The sequence below is a fragment of the Strigops habroptila genome, chromosome 13 (assembly GCF_004027225.2).
Source record: "Strigops habroptila isolate Jane chromosome 13, bStrHab1.2.pri, whole genome shotgun sequence".
In the NCBI taxonomy this organism is placed as follows: Eukaryota; Metazoa; Chordata; class Aves; order Psittaciformes; family Psittacidae; genus Strigops; species Strigops habroptila.
The window spans coordinates 13,408,668-13,431,229 of NC_044289.2; the positions used below are offsets into that span (position 1 = coordinate 13,408,668).

General features: G+C 42.8%; 1 protein-coding gene across 1 annotated transcript in view; it reads left to right on the forward strand.

Moving 5' to 3' along the window:
• Positions 1–22,562, forward strand: part of NTSR1 (neurotensin receptor 1) — a 57,061-nt gene that overhangs the window by 29,688 nt on the left and 4,811 nt on the right. Inside the window, exons 2-3 of the mRNA XM_030502700.1 lie at positions 8,837–9,038; positions 20,167–20,257. Of these exons, the coding sequence (XP_030358560.1) occupies positions 8,837–9,038; positions 20,167–20,257 (293 nt within the window). The remainder of the gene's footprint in view (positions 1–8,836; positions 9,039–20,166; positions 20,258–22,562) is intronic.

Genomic DNA, 22,562 nt, shown 5'->3' on the forward strand with positions numbered 1-22,562 from the left:
GATTTTCTTAGTTTTGACAAGGACATCATTAGCTACCCTCAACAGAGAGCATCAGTTGCACCCGGGGAAGCACCAGCCGTGGAAGCACTTTCTTTGGATGAAGGTTCACCATGTGAGCCCCCATGGCTTGTGTAATGTCCAGTGGGAAAGAAGATGGGCAAAAGGATAGACACAAAATAACTGCAAAATCTGGATTAGGATTACTCAGATGCCAGGAGCATTAGGTACTGTATGAACATTTATTAAATATTTAGAGGGCTGACAAGCAGCTGGAGAAAACTGGAGGAAAGTAAATATATTGTGATAGGTGGTGGGCAATATCCCTTTGGTGAAAAGAAGAACCAAAATACTAACAGACAGTGAGACCTGAAATCCAACTGCACTGGTAAATTATTTAAAGCATATTTCCAACCTGTCATTTGAAGCTGTAGTATTATTTCCCCTTCAATAGAATATAGCTGCTGGGGAGGGTGAGGGGGGAATAGTAACAAAGACCTGCGTGTTCAAAGGGAAAATCCAGAACATTATTCACTGAGTTTTTGTTCAACCAAAAATATTGCTCTAAATAGGGCAATGGATAACTAGAGCTGAGGAGCAAAGCTGAGGCCAGTGAACTGACAGTGAACAAATTGACTTTATTCTTGTTTGCAAGCAAAATTGAGTAAATTTAAGTAATTTACCTTGTAGCTGAATGTACCAAATCACAGGAAACTAAGAAAGAAGGTTTCCTGAAGGAGGAAGAGGGGAAGATTTGAAGCTTTTGATTTAATGACAACGTGATGGAAGATCACCACTGCTGCTGTCGCTTCTTTCTCCTTCCCTCACCATAATTAGGGAGGCAGCAAGTGTCCAAAACCATTTCCATTTTAGCTTCCTCATATCCCTCTTAAATCAGTGGCAGGAAGCTCTAGATTAACTGAAGTGAGATGTACAAGACCCCCAGATCCAGCATCTTCATCAAGCATTATCCTAGTAAGCATTTTGTGGAATATTTTTGTTTGGAGTTGAGGGTTTTTTGGTAACTGCTTTACTCTTCATATTTTTTAAATCCACATTCTTTTATCCTTCAATTTTACCAAGTGGTAAAACTGAATATTCATCATGTACAACAAGGCATTCAGCAACACACAGTAGCAAACCTTAAAATCTTCCCCACTGCCCATTCTCCAGTCCATTACTTCCAGGATTTCCTCAATTTCACAGATTTTCTCTCTCTTTGGAAGCTTGAATCAGAAGAACCATTCAGGTCTGAGACTGGTGTCCAAAGATCAGGAGAGCAGGAAATTTTCTGTTATAAGTAGTTACAATGAAGAAAGTTCTCTGGCATTTAGAAAGGAAATGAAGAGCTCTGGGGTCCCCAGGGAGTTACTTAGGTATTACCCTTGTGTGCTATTAGAAGTAATAAGCTTTATATCAAGCACTTATGAATGAATCATACCTTTTTGCTATTACTTATGATAAATCTAAAAATACTTTAGGCCACAGGATTGTAATTATACATAGAAATGAGGCTAAATGAACTCTTCGGGTATCCAGTCAAGCTCAGGAATGCTGCCGTTATCCATCTTTGCCAACCCATCATGAGCAAGAGACCCATTTAAGTTGTTCTGCATCAGATGTTGTTTTTTATGAACAAAAGCTTTCTGCATGGAGGGAGATTTATGAATGGGAAAGCTGGTGGAATGTTTTTGCCATAGAGATATGATGGATTTTTTTGTCAGTATGCAGTTTATTTCCATCTGTTCCGAATCTGATTAACTCCTGCAGAGTATGTGATTAACTTCTTGAGATCATTAGCTGTTCTGCATTCCCATTATACTTCTTCAGTGTGGGACCACACACAGGCTTGAAAATGTTACATGTTGGTTATTCTTAATATCTTAATCCAGACTAACTGGTTATTCTCTCATGATAGCTATGGATCTAAAGAGAAGAGGCTTGTTACCAGGAAAACATCACTGCTCTGGAGCAAACACAAAATGCTAATGAAAAGAGTTTAAAATCTCAGTGCTAGAGCTAAATTAAGCCCTTTGGAAGAGTTCATGCTTGGTGTTAGCCAGTTGGAGACAGCACCAGAGGCATCCAGCCAGAGAGAGGAGAGAACCACTGGAACCTGAGAGCGGTTCCCATGTGTGACCGTGTTGTACTGAACAAGTCCTGTTTTGCAGTAGGTTGCAGGTACTTACACCTTGTGGATCTCAAAGTGCCAGCACAGACCACAAACAGTGCAGTGATTGTAAACCTTGCAGTAACATGTATTTTGTTCTGATGTACCTACCGATACAAACCCTGAAACATCTAAATAGAAGCAAGCAGCCAGAGCTCATGCACAAGTCCTTTGCATTGTCCCTTCAGTTGTCTTTTGAAGGGTTTTCCTTAAGTGAATAAGGCCAGCAAATGGATGTGTCAGTAACAGATGCTTGCCATGCAATGAATTACCAGTCTCATTGATATTAATGGCTTCAGGGCAGGAGTATCATAAGGACAGGACCTCATCCGGTCACTTGGGAGCATCCATCAGCTCCATCTGATAGTTTGTCTTCAGACCGGTCTGCTCTATTTCTTCTCAACCATACCTGCAGTCCCCTACTCCCAGGCCCCATCCAAAACAAGAAGAAAACTGGGACTCCTGCAGAGGTCTGAAATACACAGGTTTGTCCAACTCAAGCTCTGTGGTCAGTTCCGCCTGCGATCAGCAAAACTTGCTGAGTTATTCCATCTGAGACGGATTGGGCAGGATGCGCCCAGATTTGAGGCTTTTCTTGTCCCTTGAATGACATGTTTGATGTCTTGCTCATCTCCGTGTTTGGATCAGCTCACACGACATCACTGCCACAGCTCCCAGAGGTTTAGCTGTTTGTGACTGCCATCCATCCCCCTGTCTTCGTGCAGCTGTGTCCTAGCTTCAAGGTTTACCTCTATAATTCGTAGCTGATCAAAACATTTTGACATCAAATACCTGTGCCTGTGAGCAACGTTTCACATCACTGTAACCTTTATTTGAAATGTTTGGGTTTGGTATTTAACACTTCTGAAAAGGCCTCGCAGGGGCAGAACAAAGGTGCTCCTCAACCTCTCTGTTTAACAGCTCCCAGAGATGAACAGGGCAGCTCTCTGGGATGAGATTAGAGCAATTCACATGATCAGATTCTGTGAGAGGTGAGATGCTTCAGCCCCTGCTACTGCTGGAGTGGGTGTCTCTGGTGGCCAATTTGTGTTTCAAAATGTTTTAAAGATACTCCATTCTTCTCCAGAATTTCACACATGGATTGGTGTGGGAAGGGAAGAGGGACAGGATCAGCACATACATTGAGGAGAAGGCTGGCTCTGCACAGAGCCTCACAGCTTCCAGAAGCTTCTCACAGAAGCCACTCCTGTGTCCCCCCTGCTGTCACACAGACCCAATACAATATTTGTTGGGGTTTGGTATCTTGTCTTCGATTATCCATTAAGCTAATGATGGGATATAATGTCCCAACACCTGGATCTATATCAGATATTTGCATATCTGCTTGTTATGAGGCATGGGGATATATCCAGCTGATAAAGTCCCTTCTGGGCACACAGTGCAACCCTTCCACGTCACTGTCAGCCTCTGTCCGAGGGTGACGGCTGTTTCACACCGTATCACGCTGTCAGGGCTGCTTGAGATAGCAGCCACCAGAAATAAAACGTGACAGGCAAACCTGCCTGACTTAAAACTGGCAGTGTGTAAAGATTGAGCTCCTGCTCGAGTACGCTGTTAGAGCGCCAGATTTACACACAGGTTTCAGCACTTGGCCCTATTCCTATTTATCCAGGATTTGTGTTCCCACAGCAGGATGCACTTATCCGAGATAAGGACCTTCAAATTCCTTAGTTTATTCTCTCACTTCCACACTCTTTTAAGCTTCCTCCTTGAAGCGACAGTATTTATTAAATTAATGACGAGAGAAAGGAAACATTGAAGAGATTTTCTACTAAAATCCAGTGCTAATACACTCTGAAATTAATAAAATTCCTAAAAAAAAAATAAATCCAGAAGAGCTGAATTCCTTTCCTAGGCTGCAGTTTTTGGCTTCCACATTCTTCCCTGTAAGAGGCACTGGCTACAGAAGCAGTTGTTATTTGCTTCCATCACTCACAAATGCAGATCTCTCCTGCCCTGTTGTATCTAAGGAATGGCATTTACCTGATAACTGTGAGATACTTGGCATGGAAATCTGGAAAGCTATGCAGAGATGACGTTTAATTAGATGGTGACTCATTTACTGAGGGGGAAAAAAAAAAACCTTCGGATTTTTTGTCAGATGCATCCTGTGAACATTAAACACAAGTGCCATGGCCAAATGCTCCTTTTGGCATGCCAGTGCCATGTGCCTTTCCCCTTCCTGCTTTGTCTTCCGCAGATTGCTGTATCCAGGAATATGGTACTGTGCTTATTAAAGGCTGAAATTATCCACTGGGTGGTTAAAAAAATGCTAATTCCGGCCAATGAGTGAGATAACTGGTAATTTTGTAAAGTACTTTTAGTCAAATAAGATTTTTTGGCAGCCGAATGTTGATGTAGCAGAATGTGCTTTTCTGATTGGCATATGCTAACAATACTGCCTCCACAATCAGGGGGAGGATAATTTACTTTTCATTTCCATTGGAAATGAGGTGAACCAGAATGTGGTAGTTTGTTAAATCCCAGCTATGTGGGATTTGCTCAAAACCACATCTCAAACGATACTCTGCATCCTTGGTCCTCTCCAGCACCATTTCCAGGAAACCAGCAAAGACAAATTTCCTCCTGAGATAGTTTTCAGCTCCTTTTGGGTTTCTCAACCATTTCTCCAGGCATGTGCTCAAGGGGTGGCTGGACTGAAGCAGAGCTCCGCACTGAGAATCCTCCCCAGTGGAAAGCAGAATTGTTGACAGCCAGTTCATAGCACTTCCCAGCCAGAAGGCAGGTGCGCAGCAGGGAAACGAAGTATGAGAGAAGCTTATTCAGTCCTGGTGAGGTTTTACCATCTCACCATCATCCACACTTCTCTTCAATTTAATTGTCCTTCTCACATCCCTGAAGAAGAAGAGGGGAAAACTGCTCCGAGCATCCCAGCTCACAGCTGGAAGGGGCTCTGACTCCAGAAGATGTGGCACTGACAGAGAACAAGAACTTGGCTCTGCTGTCACCTCATTTATCAGGCAACAAGGGAACATCTCTGGTCTCTGCCACAAAACCACTGTCATAACCCAGGGCTGAAATTATCCCTAAATATTACTTGCTCCCCACATCCGCTCCTGCTGGCAAGGGATTCCAGCTGCTGCTTCGTGGGATGCACTATGCCATGCTGCTACTGTGACCAGCATTTCACTCTTCATTTGCTTTGTGGGACTTTATTTACTTATTTAGGAAAGAAAAAGCCTGAGGGAGAATACAAGACACATATTCAAAGATATTTTACGGTCTCAGTAATGGAACATTTTCTCAGCAAAACTCTTTCAATGAAAATATTATGAGTAGTTCTGATTCGTGGCTGTTTTTTATTATAAATACTTCCAGTGTAAGTGTTTAACTTGCTGCTGCAACTCCAGGAAAAACCTTTAGCCTAATTTTTTACTTTCAAACACTCCAGTGCTCCAAGACTTTGTAAAACCTCCTCAAACACACTCATTAGCAGTTCTGTACCCTTTCACAGCCACACGCTGATGGACGGAGGGAACAGTCATCTGAGGCAATGAGTTTTGCTTTAAATGCCTATAACTGATGTAGTATTTCCCCTCCTTTCCTTCAGATACATATATAACAAAAGTCTGGGCTTGTAGGAGGGATGGAAAAACCATCTTCTTCCAAGTGGTCTTTAAGTTTCTATTCTTCCAGAAGCTGCCTTGGAACACAAAAGAATAAACCTTCACAAAACTTCTGGTTTAGAGAACTCATTGAAGCCCCCCTGGGGAATCCCTACGTGAAGTTACACGCTCATCTTCTCCACCACCATTGTAAGTGGATGTCTGCTTTTAGTGGTAACCCAGGGAAACCACAGCAGCCAGGTAATTTGATGGACAACTTGGCAAAAACGAATCACATCAACATGAAGGTCAGCAGAGTCGGGGAGCAGTTTTCCTGTACAAAAGATTTAGGAAGAGTCACAAAGCCGAGACCTGGCTTCTGCTTTTGTGTCACTTGATTTTTCTGGTCCCCCCTCTCCGTGTCTCTCCCATATTTCTGTTTCAGAGGAAGAGGAGAGTGATTCGGGTCTCTGTGTGTTACTGCTCAGGTGGTTCTGGAAGGAAAGGCTGTTGTTCTGTATGAGACAGAACACTATTTGGTCCTGAGGACTAATTGCATCCCACAGATGCTGCCAGACTTTTAGGATTACTGGAATGCTGGCAGCATGCAAGTGGGTTAGTGTTTCATTCTCTCCTGCCAGTGGCAAACATTGTAGTATTGGATTTTCTCCTCTTTTTGGAGGATTTAGCACACAGTCACAGGGTTTGAGGTGCTGGGGTTTTTTACACTAGAGAGCAGCTGGTGCTAAGTCTTTCCATGCACAGCTTTGTGCTTCTGCACTGTGCTCATTCTGCTTGCCACTGTCCATCATGGTGGTGAGCAGAAACCTCGGATCAGGTGGGTTTACACTGATGCAAACACATGAATTGTAATGGAGAAATCAGACTGAACCATGCTTGGTGTCAGCAGTGATGAGGCCAGACCATCCTTGTTGTGCACCTAAACAACCCCGAGTACAGAATTAGTTTAGATTCAGCATTGCACAAGCTGTCCTTTCCATAGGGAGCTAACATAAGGCCTGAGACTTTCAAGCCAACAATGAACCTGGACACTGCCTAAATCCTCCTTCCCAAGGCCGAAGAGATCTGTAAAGGTACATAAGGACCCAAAGGCTCCCACAGGTACTCGTTGACAGCCATAGCCACTTTAGTCCCACTGATGTTAGGAGTTTCAGTACTGGGGTCCAAACTCGCACAACCCTGCAGGCAGCTTATTAGAAAAAACTCTGAATAAAGAGGGTTTACAGGAGGGGGATCAGCTTTTCTAGCCTTTCTAGTCCTCAAGAATTTGTGTTTGCAAATAATTCCTTCCACAAATTAAAACCTTCTGCTTCTGGGGAAAATATTGCTTATTTTTTTTAACTATAGGAAAGTTTTGGTGCAAATCAAGACATGGGGAAAAAATCTTTAAATACAGCAGAAAGCTTTCACTTTTACCATAACAATTCATAAAAAGGAAAGTCAGTGCTATTCTAGACAATTGGCCAAGCTCTTTAAAGACTTCACAATAGAATTATGGAGTCAATCCAGGCTTTAAAGAAAGCTCAGAAAAGACTTTTTGAGTTCTGTGTAATTACATTAAGCAAGACTAATTTATAGCTAGGGCAAAGGTTTTGAATGAAAGCGAATAAACTCTGAAGCTCAAGTGGCAGAGTGAAGCATTTTGAGAGTTGTTTCCTTTTACTGATGTGCAAACATTGTTCTGCAGTAGGAAAGAAGGACGTTCAGGTTCTAAACCCATAGAAATAGGAATGGGGAACTACAGGGCTCCTTTCTTAGTCTGACCCGGTAAGTCTGAGCAAATCATTCCACCTCCGTGTGTGCCAGCTCAGCGCAGCTACATTGTGAACAGATGAAATAGGTCCTTTACAAGCACAAATTACTTTCTCAGTGAAACCATGTCATTTTGTACCAGCTGAGAACTTGATCCTTACTGTTTAATGATCTTTCTTAGCATCTCAAGGTGACTCCAAAAGATAACTCTTCTTTATACTCAGGAGGCTTGTGAGATATCTTAAAAGCTTAGAAAACTGCTATATATATAACAAAAGAGGCCATTAACAGTGTGTAATGGTGGGGTGTATCTAGGAATTTCCGCAGTCCAAAGAGGAGCTCTACTATTATCACCGGCATAAATGAGAGATGATGTTCTTCTCACCATGTGGGTTGCGAGAGACAAAACGCAGCTGGTACTTTTGCTAAACGCACTGAGTTCTGGAGCACAAAACTGTACAGACACAGCAGCTCACCATCCCAACACAGCAGCTCACCATCCCACCATGGCACCTCACCACAGACATACAGGCAAATCCCACACATGCCTCTGTTTCCCTGGGCTGCTGTTTGTTAAGCTCAGCTCCAGCAGGGTTTCTAGACAGCCCACAAGGCCTGACTCACAAAGCCTTGTTTGAAATGAACATTTGAAATGAACAGCGACTTGCACTTGATTCAATCACTGCTTAATTTGATCTTCCATTTAATTTTATCAAAACTGTAGTAATCAAATAATTTGCACTAAAAACATTACAACTTCCACTTGTTTATTCTGGTCAATTTTAATCCTTTAAGGCACAAGGTTTATTGGGTAATTTCGTTATGAGATAACAAAACACTGTCATTAAATACACAAGGAAACGAGAGACCATAAAAAAAAGAAAGTAAAAAAGATCCCAAGGAGTGCTCATAACAAAGAAAAAATACAGTCACATGCTGTTGTTTAGGATTCATGCTAAGCACAATGAATGCTAAGAAGCATCCTGCTGTTCCTGAGATGAAAAGATCAATGGCATGTTTCAGTTGAGACATTTCTGGCAATGAACTGCACTGAAAAGGGGAAGCAACATAAATTACTGTGAATGAATTTGCTTTTTTTGAGTGTTGACCCATGTGAATGAATATATACCAGTGGTGTTTGAGTTTTCCCTCTGTGCAATAAGCCTTCAAAAGCCAAACCAAGCAGAGTGATAAGAAGGAAAAGATTTCCACTGCAGGCTGTTTCCCTGTTGCTTTGAGAAATAAAACCCAACCTCCTGCTCCACTGGTCCTGCTCATGCCATGACTGTGTCACATCTTTCCTCCACAGGCCAACACTTTCATCTCCTTTGTGTTCCCAATGGTCGTCATTTCTGTGCTCAACACCATCATCGCCAACCAGCTCATGGTCATGTTCAAGCAGGCTGCCCAGGAGAACCAGGTCTGCACCATCGGCGGACAGCAGACAATGCTCAGTATGTCCATGGAGCCCAACCGCGTGCAAGCTTTGAAGCATGGTGTGAGGGTCCTACGTAAGTACTGACGTATTTTGGCATGGAACTGGCTAGAGATGTCTTAAGTAAATACAACTTGAAGAGTAATAGGTTGAAAGTGATGAACACTTTCACCCTAAACCTATTTGAAATGAAAATTTGCTCTTTTGGGAAATCCAAGTTGCCCGCAAACACTGTGATATTTGTCAACATTGTCCAATTCTTGTCTCAAAGCCCCAAACTTTGGAAATTAGATTTGTTCTCTTGGTCTCTTTCCTTCTTCATCTTTTTCTTGCTGAGTCACTCAGAGTTTTTTAGGGAATTTTATCCTCTATTTTCTATTATTTTTTTTTTCTTCCAGTGCCATTTTTCTGAGTCCTAACCTTCCCTTAAAGGATTAAAAAAAATCATAGAGTGAAAGGAAGAGATTTAAATATTATTTAATTGATTGTGCTCAAAAAACCTCCCAACATTTAAATATATTTCATGTTCTGTGAAGCAGAAACAACTTGATAACACCAAGCTTTCCTGTTTCTTTTTCTATTTCTGACCATCTCCAGCCTGAACACCTCTCTTTCAGCTGGTGCTGGATTTAGGCTTTGAGTGTGACCAGGAGACTGATGTAGTTTTAAACCCAAACTTATTTTGTGGGATTGGGTTTGGAGAGATTAGGTAGAGTAGGCACATAGAGCAGGGTACACAGCTCCACTGGCATTGCCTGTGGAAAACCAGATGTGTACCAGATGTGGTAAACCCATCTCAGCTGTTAGAAGTAGAAATTTGGAAACCCAGTGTTGGTGGTTTCCTTCCCCTGCCCCCAGAAGCTGCTTTGAAGGTGTTCTCTGCTTCAGTAGAAGTGTGGGGAAAATCAGTTTTCCCCTGAAGATACACACATAGAATTGTGTGAAGATTCTTCATAGGAGAAAAGAGTTTCTCACAATCAATCACAGCTTTAATCCAGATTCAATTTTCCTTTCTGTCTTAGAAAAAAAAATGGCAGTATGACTCATTTTTATTTTTTTTATATATATTTTTTTTGTTAGTTCTGACTCTTCATGGTGTTTTTTCTCTTCAATACTCTGACAATAGCAAAACTGACTTGACAGCAAAACCTTCCTCATGTAATCCCATACACTTGATGTTTTATAATATCCCAGAAATAACTCCACTGCACACTTGCAAATGTGAAGCAAGAGAGTGGCAGGGGCGGTCCCTGTGTTCTCTACAGTGACAGCATTCCCCTGTTCCTGCCTGGCACAGAACATCTCCCCAGGTCAAATATTCAGTTCTGGAGTGAAGTGGCTCTGATTTATTGCCTTTCTCAGGTGCAAAATGTCTCACTATAATCTCAGCAGAGCTCCCAAGAGACATTGTACACCCTTCTGTGAGTTGTGCTTTACCTTCTCCCACCAGCTATTTGGCATCTAGTGTTTTGCAGACTATTTGCAGCCAGCTAATCACAATATCCAAAAAGACATTTTTTGTCCCAAGCCAAGTCAGTACGGCTGTGTTTAAGATTTATCAAAAATCCTATTTATTTATATAAAAAAAAATTTGCTGCTTATACGATTGTTAACTAAATTTTGCAGCCCTTTGAGGGCTGGCTATTGAAACATATTTCAGCCAAATTCCCAAGCCTTGTTCTGGAACATACCTTCACCTCTATTTCACGTATAACAGACGGTTCACGTCTGCACATGCGGTGTCTCAAACAATATTTACAGCTGGGAACACAAGCGGTCATTTATGACCTGCTTAGGTGGGTATTCATAACCTCATGGAGAAGCTACACAGAACTGTGAACTGAAGGAGATTCAGTTTAGGGGTTTTTATTCTTCCAAACCGCCACATTTAGAGTAATCACAAAGAAACTTTTTTTTTTTGCCTTTGTCTGTTGATATGTAGAGCTAAAGAACAGACCTGACCACAGAGACTCTCTGAAAAGCAAAACTAGCCCAGCATTTTAATGATTTAATCAGCAGCAACTTGAGCCTTGCATATATCTCTTTATTCTTTCTCTGCAGAGCTTTGGTTCAGATGAAGGTTAAATAAAAGATCCTGCACCCACGAACTGAGCTGTACTGCAAAATACTGGATGGCTTAATTAAATAAGCTAAGGAAAAGACCAAAGTGTCTGGTAGCTTAGACAGATAATAAAGCAAAAGTTGTTCAAAAATAGTACCCAAAAATAACTAACAAACTGTGATTGTTTGTTATTAACGAACTTTATACTGTGAGAGTCCTCATGCACATAAGATGGTGAGGGTTAGTTAGCAGGAAGCTTTCTGACTGGTGCTTTTCATGTCGAAGTTCTTGGTAGCTGAAGTTCTTTGGCCAAGGCCACATTTCCAACAAGGAAATAAATCCCTAGAGAAGGCACCAAGAATCTCCACAAGATTTTTCCAGCTGTTTTTCACCAGGGATGTGTCCTATGCAGCGCACTATTTCCACATCATGTGCATCCCAGCTCCAAACACCATGCTGGGAAATGCCTACTGAGAAAAAGGAGAAAAAAACCCAGAAGACATTAAATTCCCCATAAGTGTCTTGTTGGACGGTGATATTTACTGTTTCTGCACCCCAATTAACCATCATCTACAGGGGAATAAAGCGTGAGCCTTGCTTCAGCACTGAGCCTGCAAGGATGAGGCTCCCTGGTTCCCTGCTATCTTTATCTGCTTCTAAACACTTCCATCTGCTGCCATTAAGTGAGAAGATGCCTTTTCTCACTTGCGCTACAAACATCTCACACCTTTCTCTCTCCTGTTAGTATTGTATACTCTTTAAACATCAAGAAGAGAGAGCTTTTCATGAATAATAAGTGCGAGACCTGAATTTACACCTGCCATTTCCTGGCATTGCTTGGTGGTGGTGGAAGAGCATCACTCACCAACAGGTCCATGTTTCTTCTGAGGCACTGAACAATAAGGTTAATTTTCTTCTTCTCCTTCCTCAGGCAAACTTTTCCTTTTGTTATGTACTGCAAAAGCTGAGAAAAGTTAGCAAAAGTGAGGGCTCCAGTCTGGAGCCTGAAATGGTGCAGAAGAGGGTCAGACATGGCACCATGGGGCCACACGGGCAGTGATGCACAGATGTTAAAGCATCTCTGCAGTGCCACCCCGGCAGCAGGACTGAGCTCACTTCCCTGCTGGGAAGGCAATGAGAGAGCGGCTGCTTCCTCCTTCTCTGCACTGAGGAAGACCCAGCAGATAAGAAATTCATCATCAGTTTTGTCTGTGATTCACCACATCATGCAGAAAGGCTTTTTTTATCTACCAAGTGTGAGTGAAATCCTGCTGCATTTCATTTTTCAGATGCACTTGATTACTGGATGTGCTTGGTTCACATTTCCTTTTGTCACCTATTCCTCGCAACTTTTTTTTCTTTTAATAAATCAGGCCTTTGAGCTGTCTGAAAACTAGCAAAACACAAGGATGCACAGGATTTAACCTGGGATCCATGGCAGCCAAATCCATGTACACAGTCTAGGCTCGTTTATGGAAGAGGATGGGAAAAGAATAATGACACTTGTCTACACTAATAGAAATGTTGGCACAAAATCAGAGTTTCATAGGGGGCAAAGTATTTTCCATTTCCAAAAGTGAACTTTGGCTTGAAGTACAGAGAGCTTGATATGCCTTTTTAAGGGTGAAATGTTTCAGAACTAGTGCTCAGAAAAGACCTTTTTTGCAGTTCATGGTATGCAGAGCTGTTGGATGAGATCAGAGCAGCAAACACTTTCCTTCCTTCCTCCAGGTCTGCTGAGATTATGTATTTATTGACATTGAAGTAGGAGCTAAATTGGTCAGGTTAACAGCTTCATTCAAAACATGCACAACATAATTTGGTAGCATTTATGTATTATTTGGGTCTGTTTGACTTTGGTCATGTACAAAATAATTAGGGAGATCAGGATCAAGGAACGCATCAGCCTGGCTGCCTGGGAGCCACCTCGTTAATTCAGTAAGCATGTGATTCCTGATTGTAATTCCCTCTCTGCTGTCAGCATTCACCGGGCGTGATGATCCATATTCAGGCAGCTCAATGCACTGGCAGCTTCCCAGCCCTTTTGTGAGGATAACAGGGAAAGTCTGCATCAGCGCTGCTGCTAAATACCTCCCACCATGAGATTTCGTACCTTTCTTCATCCATGCAATATTCCATTTTTCCAATGACAAACCACCTCCAATCTTTGTTATTAGTCCATGGCTATACTGCAGTGATGGGAAGCTGATTGCTTGGGTGATGTGTTTTGCTTCACGGAAGGGTGAGTATGCTCTGATTGCCTGATGAGTTGATAACATCCTAAATAAATCTTAAACACAGCCGTGCACACACACACACCCTTCAAATAAGCAGCCTTCAGAAGGTAAAACCTCATGTATGCTGCGCAGACCATTGCATGCTGTATCCAGACATAGAAAGACAACATAAATCTTCCCTATCTGTCTCACATTTCCAAACAGCACTGAAAAATCAGGGGATATTTGAGCTCGGTTTAGGCTCAAAGCACTGTTTGGAGCAAAACTGTTTTGAGAAGCAAAACGTCTTCTCAAAATGGGACGGTTTTGTGACAAGGACTAATTGTCCCATCAATACACCAGCCTGCAGCCCATTCTTCCCTGAGCAGCCCTCAACACCTCCCTGACTGCCTGTCAGACTGGTTCTGGCCATGGATGGAAGGAAGAAATTATTGGATGGCACAGCTGAACTCTGATAACAACGATGAGACAAATTGATGGACATCAGGAGGAGGCTTTGCCTGTCCCTGGGTGGACATTGGCTAAGCCTATTAAAATGGAATCAGTTCCAGGTAGCGTTTGCTCCATTAGAGAAGCTGCTTAGTGAAAGCAATTATAAAGGACTTAGAAAGATTTAACCAATTAAAAGAATACCTTTTGGTCTCCCACAGCTGCCTGGGTGATGCCTCCTTAAGGTGTTTCTTAGGAGATGAAGTCAGACTATACACTTTTACTGAAATCTAAGAATTTGTAAATTACGATTTTGGGGTCTCTGCATTTCTTCAAGTAATACTAGACAAAGGCCAAGTATTACTGAAGCATCCATGCAGCCTGCATTTCATTAACTTGTGCATTAATAATTCCCCTTCTGCAGGAATGTTTTGAAGAGTTCATTCATTTCTCCTCTCCGATGTTCCAAGTCTGAGCTATTCGTTACAGTAGAATATTGCAAAGAGATTTAGTGTAATCATCTCACAAACAGGAATAACAAATAGCTAGGGCTTTGCGGCCACAATACACGGAAGAGCACCAGTCTGCAAATGTGCTCCTTAAACAGATGTAGCTCATAATTTCTACATACTAAGGAAATCAGATTTGTCTATGAATCATTTCTTTTGGAAGAAAGGAACTAAATTCATGGCAGTTTGTATCCCTAACAAAAAGTCTGAGCAGCTCCAAGTGGATTTCAGCAAAAGCCCTGTGATATTAAGAGTGAGTGGAAGCTGGGTTTAACAGCTCAAGTGTCACATTGAAATTCAGGAGGATAAATTAGCTATAGAGCAGTTGTATATATTTCCCCAAGATGTTTGTACATGTAGGTTTACTTTAGAGCCTGCCAAGTGACATCAAGAAAGCAGTATCAGAGCGCTCTATAAACACCCTCTGAGGAGCAGAAAGGGGTGATGGCTGCACCTCTCGGGACAGGGGGACTCTTTGTTCTCCTCTCCTAAGCCGTGTCTCTTCTCTGGCACTGCAGCTCTGGCTGCAGTGGATTCAGCTGGGATTCAGGCTCCCGTGGCTCCACCTCTGAAGGCAACTCTAGGGCTTGTCTTGCCCAGCAAGTAGATTTTCCAGGTGTAGAGCCCTGTCAATGTGAGCGTTTAAAAAGCTGACTGATGTGTTTTTAAACATGAAGTCTGGCCAGGGCCTTAGTCATTGCAGAAGCATGCAACAAATACAGCTCCAGGGTCCCTCTGGAAAACAGAAACCCTTCTTGGAGGAACAAAGGACACTGGAAATTCAGAACTGGAGAGAAAAGAAGAAAGGAGATGCAGAGGATGCTAGTTCAGGTTATACCTGATCTTACCAAATAGAAAGAGCCTTGAACCTGGTGAGGAGAAGGTGGGAGCTCTTATCTATCCTTCAAAGGTGAAATTTTCTTTCTTTCTTCTGTTTTCTCCTTCAAACACCCAGACATCCCCAGGGGAAATGGCAGGGATAAAGTTTAAATGGAATCAAGCAACTTTTTCTTTAATTTCCCAAAAACATAGTTACTTTAGAAGGAAACAAAGGATGAGACCCCAGTTTGCAGTGGGTCAGCAGTGATGTGCTGCTTCTTGGAGCCTGTTCTTGGGTTAGCTTTAACCTTCGTTTTCTGCCTTGCTTGTTACGGATGAAACCAGTGGGCGATGTAATCACCAGCGTGAGCAGCGGCAGGAATTCACATCCATTTTCAAATCTGTCAGCTAAAGCCATTGAAAATCAGGGCTGGAGAATATAGTCTGAGTAAAATATGCTGGTTTTGCATGCTAGAAGGTTTGTCTATTCACTCTGCTGTCTCACTGCCATTAACAAAGTGTTTAAGGGAACATGGCTTCTTTCAGGAGAGAGAGCATCTTCTACCTTTTTATCCAAAAAAGAGACAATCCTCCTGCAGTAGAAAAAAAAGAAGGAAAATGAAACAGGAAGATAAAAAGCAGATCTCTGGCTGCTGGGAATGGAAAATAAGGAGTCAAATCTGATGTTTACACTGCCCAGTAATACATGCAAGAGCAGAGGGGGATTGTATCCAGCAAATGCTCTGTGTTTTCAGGGGTGTCTAAGGGAGCTCAGGGCTCCCCAGGCCCATTGTTATTCCCAATTTCTCCTTGTTTGCTCTCCTGAATACTACTGGTGCATACTCGTGCTCCCCAATCTCCGCTGGTTATCATTGACTTTTATGGAAATCCTTTCTTCTGCAGCCTTGTGACCCAAATAGCAGCATAAGCAGTTTTAATTTTACTAGGCTCATACCCACCCTTGCAGCTCTCATAATCCCTACTTTGGGGCCCACTGGTATAAACATTGCCTACGACCCGTCAGGTAGTGCATCATGTTAATATAAACAGCGCCTCGAGGTTTAACTAGGCAGTGCCAGCTACATCTACACTTGGCCCAGCTTTTGCCATCTCTCATATCAAATGGCACAGTGACTCTTGCTCTACTTTGGGAGAGATTCTCTTGTAACAGCATCAACTAAATAAGCATATTAAACCCAAGAGCTTTGAATACACAAGAACTGTTTCTCCCAAAATCAGCATTAATGCAAATCTCTGACATGAGCTCCATAACACTGTCATATATGTTAGTAGTACCAGCTGCAGCACGTATTCCTTGGGCAGCATTGGAGGCACACGGCTGCTGATGAGCTGAAATGCAGAAAAGGCTGAGAGATGCTGTTCGGATGGGTCCATATGTATCCAAACAGCTCCTGCCTCTGCTCAGAGACTACAACGTGCTGTTCCCTAGCTGTATGTGTTACAGCTCCCCTTGAAATGCAGAGAAAAAGAAATAAATTGGCCAAAATAATTCGAATGAAACTATCAAGGAAGGGTGGATCTGAGCTTCTCTGGAGGCCCCATCAACAGCAGAGGTAGTTAAAAGAGGGAGTTGAATCTCTCTTCTTCCTCTTCTGGACAGAAAGGAGGCGAGATGAAGGGATGTCCTCACTAAGGGCCACCCTAAACCATGGAGTTGTGACTCAGCATGACCCTGGAGGGGATAGAAGAGCTAAAGTAAGGAGGAAAACACCAGCCAAGTGCTTTGTACTGCAGCAGATCCCTGGGGTCCCACATGAGTCAGCAACAGTGGCACATTACCCATCACTGTCCCAGTGCTTTGAGTCACACCGAGCCTCTGATGGCCGCAGAAGAGGGACCAGAGCTGAAGATCCCTCCCAGGCGTGGCTCCTGTGCTCAGTCAAACCAGCCTCCGAGCACTTAGCATGGTATTTTTACACGTGATATATTGCTCTGTGCTCATGTTAACCCAACATGAGTTTTTTGAGATGCTGGCCCTGGAGAAGGGCTGTCTCCCAGCCTCAGCCACAGGATACACACACGGTAAAATGAAATACTCAGTGCAACCTAATACAATTTAACTTCCAGAATTGCTTCCACATCCAGTTTAGTCTGAAAATCGAGACTGGCACAGTTTAAATCTCCTTTTGCACAATGAAAAGGATGTCACACAAAATTTATGTTTCCTTCTGCAGGACTTCCTGAGCAATAAACAAACAAGGACTCATCCTCCCCTGCTACTCCTTCCCCCTCTCCCCTTCTTCTTTGGGATGTGGTTCAAATGGGCAGAGAGTAAGGCCATTATATGACAAAATAGAAAGAAACAGGATGTAGAAATTCAGGTTTTAGTACACATTTACAGCAAGAGTTTGATTTAGAAGGATAATGAAGATACAGCTCATATGAGACTAAAACTAACACATTCACATGTTTCATATCTATCCATCCCTGGGGAGGGGAAACAACAGGGCAGGACTGCCACCTTAAATCTTCTTGATCTCTTGTATGATAAAATTGAAACATACAGATTAAGGGTGACAAATACAGGTCAGGGTCTCCTAATCTGTGCAGCAGAGGCTGGTGGCACAGAACCGCACAGCATGCTACCCAGCTGGGATTGCCAAATCAGACCATAAGTGTCTCTGATGCACTTAGCAATGTGTTTAATAGAGTTTTAATTGCAGAGTGATTGCATGTGATATTACAGAATTACCACAGATTACTTAATTGACTATTTGTTTGCTGAGGTTAAGCAGATATTTCTCCCAATATGTGTTGTTTCTGCTATAGATCCTTGCCTCCATATTATCTAGCACAGCATTGTCTGATCCACAGAAGCAGAGATCCTTTACCAGGAGAAAACCACTTTCATTTAATGTGTTGGTAAATTTAACAGGCTGATGTGTGAGACTTAAAATTGGCTGTAGAAAGAATCCAAATCCTGCTGTTCCTAAAGAGCTACATGCAGAGGAAACAGCTGGGAAGAGCCAGTGCGTGGAGGTTTCTGCAAAAATTATACTGTGCACAAACGAACTTGTGTTGGGAGCCCTTTGGAAAGCTGCTTGTGCAGCCTGAAAATCCAGCTAATCCTGTAAAGGCACTGGGAAAGCAGATGGACTGGAGCTGTGATGTTGGCTCATTCCTGTAGGCCCAAGGCTGATGGATGGAGGGGAAGATGCTGGAGAGCATCACTTCTCCTGTGACCTCTGGGAGGGATCTCTTGGGGGCTCATGGGTGGACTGCTCCACCTTGGGGAAAGCAAAGGTCCATCCAACAAAGAACTTAATGCATGGAGGCGGCCAAAAGCAGGTGCTCAGAAACATGGAAGGGCAAGGCAGGCATCCAGCGCTCCCTCTGATCTTCCCAGTGGATATCCTCACTTCTCCCGTGCAATGTGTCATCTAGGGGCTGTCCCCATCAACGTCCCATCAGCGCTCCTCAGGGCAGGATCAGATACAGGTCAAATTCATTCACTTGACAGCATCTGAAAAGCTGCAGGCCATCTAGTGATGAATTACATCTGTGATCACAATGACCATATAGCAGCCAGAAATATTCGGATTGAAATAATGAATTCACTTGGAAAAGAGAATAAAAACAGACCCTCTAGCCTTCTTTCCAAAACATGTCCCTTCAGTTACCTAAAACTTTATTGAATAAATGGCTTTTGCAGCATTCCTGGAAGATGCTCATACATCATGCAGGCTGATGCTAAAAGAATATAACCATCTGCTTTGTTAGTTGCGTGTTTAACATGAGAGACAGCACATGGAGTTGAAGTAAGGCTGCGAGTACTGAACTGGACACCAGGAATTACTTAATTTCTGCACAAATTAGGCAGTGACTCTGTTAGTGATGATACCCACAGAAATAGGGCTAAAACACTTCCCTCCCCACTATACTACCGAAGCCTCCCCTGTGCCTCTTGGCCGAGTAATGGTGATGGGGAGATGCAACCACAGCCAGACTTGATTTTCCTGGACTGTGTGTTTAAAGGGAAACACATCTTTCTACATGTCTCCTCTACAAGCTACAGCATAGTCCCTGTGGGATGACAGTGTCTGGGTTTGAGACATATCCACATAAATATTTTCAATCCCAAGGCAGAAGAAAAAGCAGCCTTTGCCTCTAAGTGCCAAATCCGCATTGCACTGGTGGTGTGTAGCTGTGTAAGAGAGCTCTGCTGCTTCCTAGCCCCTTACAGGTCACATAAAGGACAAGAGTGATGTGGCCCTTATTCTCCGTAGAGCAAATTTGGGATAAAAAATTAGCATAATTATTTTATTTAGCCTTGATTTTCTTCTTGTCTTTTATTGTGTTATGTTTTAACTGAGATTTCTTTATTTCCTGCTAGGATTCTGCCAGAATCTTGTCATTTCATGCAGAGGTTGAATTGCATATTACAAAATGAAACAAATGTTTCTCTCGATTGCCTGATCTGTCTAGTCTTTAATCTAGATTGACAAACGCACTCTATCCAACAGCACTTTTATCTTTCAGAGCTGTTGCATTTTATTTTCCATCATTTGATGTCCCTTGGCTAGAATTGGAAAGGAAAAAAAACATATCATCTTTCTCTGGTTACCCTTTAATTTATCATTTTTATTACGGCAATGTCTAGAGCCAAACATCTTATAATCAGTGTCTCAGGAATTGCACAAATGTAGAACAAAAGGATGAGCCCTGACACCAGAAAGCAGCTTCTGAGGCTGTTTAATGATCCCTAGCACCATGGGGACTGAGGCCAGTGGCTCCACATAACAAACTAATGGGATTACAGTGTCCCTGGCTCCCTGTCTACCTGGAGGAGAAAACATACACTAACGTCTCTGCAAGTAGTTTGGACGAAATACCCAGTGCCACAAGGGCATGAAGCACAAGGACAGATGCAAATACAGTTTCATAATGCAAAGCCTGAATTAGGCATCAGCAGTCCTTTACCTGTAACATCTTCTATTCATAATGTCATTTCCCCTGTGCTTATTGTCATTTTCTATTATTTCTGTTATGCTTGTTGTTCCTCAGGCTGGTTGTTCCTCAGGGTTATTAATTCTTTGCAATAGTGGGGCTTTAGAAAAACAGTTTACAGCACCACCACCCAGTGAAGAATTGCTCACAAAAAGTAATGGATTTTTTCATACCTTGCAGGTGCTGTGGTGATTGCCTTCGTGGTGTGTTGGCTCCCTTATCACATACGGCGCCTCATGTTTTGCTATGTCCCCTCCAGTCACTGGACAGAGTGAGTGCCGACATAGGCGACCAGCTCCCCCCATGATGGGATGGGGTTTGGGGATGGGATGGGGCTGCCAGGGTACCAGCAGACTTGGGGATGGAGATGGGGATCTGTGAGCAAGGGCGTTATCTACACGAGGGGTTAAAGCCTCAACTTCTTAATTGTTGGTTTGGTTTATTCTTTTGTATTTCTTACCATGTTTACCAGCCAAATTAAGAGTTTTACCATCTAAATCCCCCAGATGTGCGTGAAGGAAGCACTAGCTTGAACCAAAATGCATCATCAGTCCCTCCTTCTTCTGTGGCTGTGACCACAGCCTCGCCACTGTTAACAACAGCAATGGATAGTCACCTCTGACAGACCTTGATGAAATGACATTTGGACAGGGGGGGTTTATACATCTGAAGTGGATTGCTGTCTCTGTGACAGAGGTATTGATCACCAGCCTTGAAATGGAGCAGCTCCTGTCAACACATGATTTAGCTCCACAATGCCACATTTCCTTAGTGACAGGAGAGATTACACAGGTGGGGAAATAACTGCACTGCTCACTGAGTCTGGGGCAGGTTATTCACTGGGACTTACAGGGATTGGATCAAAATTAAACACTAGCAGTTGCCACTGATTGGAAAACACCTAGATTCTTGGAGAATTTAGGGATAACTGCATGCCTATGCTGAATGCACATGCACTGGTCACAGATGTGCAAGGGCACACATGCAGCTCCATGTAGCCTTTCTGTTGTGTCAGGCCAGGTTCCTCAGGAAAGCAACCACAGAACTAATTACTCATTTTAAACATGCAATTAAGCGCTAATGCTGTCTGGGGATACAAACCCAGGTAGCCTGAGGCAGCACGAGACGCACTTTCCTCCCATGGTGTTACATCCCTGTTCTCCCTGGGACCTGGTCTGTTCCCCGCGATGAAGAGGGAACAGACAGGGAACAGGAGAAGAAAAGAATCCACAACACCAAAAAGCAGAGGAACTATAAGACATTAAAATTTCATAAACTGCAAGCACAAAAAAGAGTAATTTACAATACAGCAGTCTATTGAATGGAATTGTACATCCATCCGTAGTAAAAACCACAAACTTATCTTCAATCATGAAAGCAGAGCTCTAGGCACACACTGGGACAAACTGTTTTTTCTTGGTTGCTTTCCTATAGGAAAAGCACTTAAAGCTGCAATCAATTATGTGATGACTGCATTGGCTTTGAGCGAAAGGGGTAGAGAAGTCTGTCTGCAGTTAGTGTGGATTTATGCATTGTGGTTGCATTCACATATTATTTGTTTCTCCTGTTAAAAGCCATGAGCGATTTTAGGAACACATTGAATTTACAGGCACATTAGGAATGGTGAAGTATCAGTATGGTACCTAATCAAGAGCTTGCAGCAGCTTGATGCGTTCATTTATAAATGCATTCTGCCCATGAAGATAACAGATTTTTGCTATATTAATTCTTCACATCTTCATAGAAAAACTGCTTGGAAGAACTGGATGGGTCACGCAGTACTTGGCAGTGCTGAAGGGGTGTGGAGGGATCGGTGATATACTCCAGCACACATCTATTTGTCTTTTGTTAGGCAGCGCTCAGCTAACACAAAGGTCTGCAATTTCCACTGAGATGAATGATCCTGGGGAACATCTTCCTGAAAATGAGACCCATGTTGTTTATAAATGTTTCAGCTCTGAGCTGTTGATCTCAGTTGTCCCAAGGAGAGGTATTTCCAAAAGAAAAGAAAAATAGCGAAGCATTTTCAACCAATTCTAGTTGAAAACATTATATTGTGATGGTCAGGGTGTGTTTCAAAAGCATGCTATCATCAGCTTGCCCCCTGAATAGAGAATGCTATCCCAGATACAGGATACAGATCCCAACCCAGAGGCCCACTGAATGAGCTGATGCAGATCTCACTGCTGGGAGGAGGAGACAGCTGCATCTGTTCCTGGATCTTGGCTCTTCTGTAGGCTCTGTACACTGAAACTGCAGCCAGAAAAGTCAAGCTAATGTATATGCATGACACAGAAACAGATTTCCATCTGGCTTCTCCTTTTCTAGAATGTCTATTTTTGAATTCAAAATGAACGCACAAGGTAAATACCACGTCTGGACCCAGCACATAAATAAGTTTCTAACTGCTAGTGATTGGGGTAAGACTGTCGTAGAGACATTTGACCTACGTTTGGCCAGTCCAAGTCGAAACTATAGATGTTTTCCTGGTGGTTCATGCACCATTGGTAAGTTCATGTCCCCAGCCAACGAGGATTAGCTGTAAAAACAGCTCGTGCTTTTCTCACCCGTGTGAC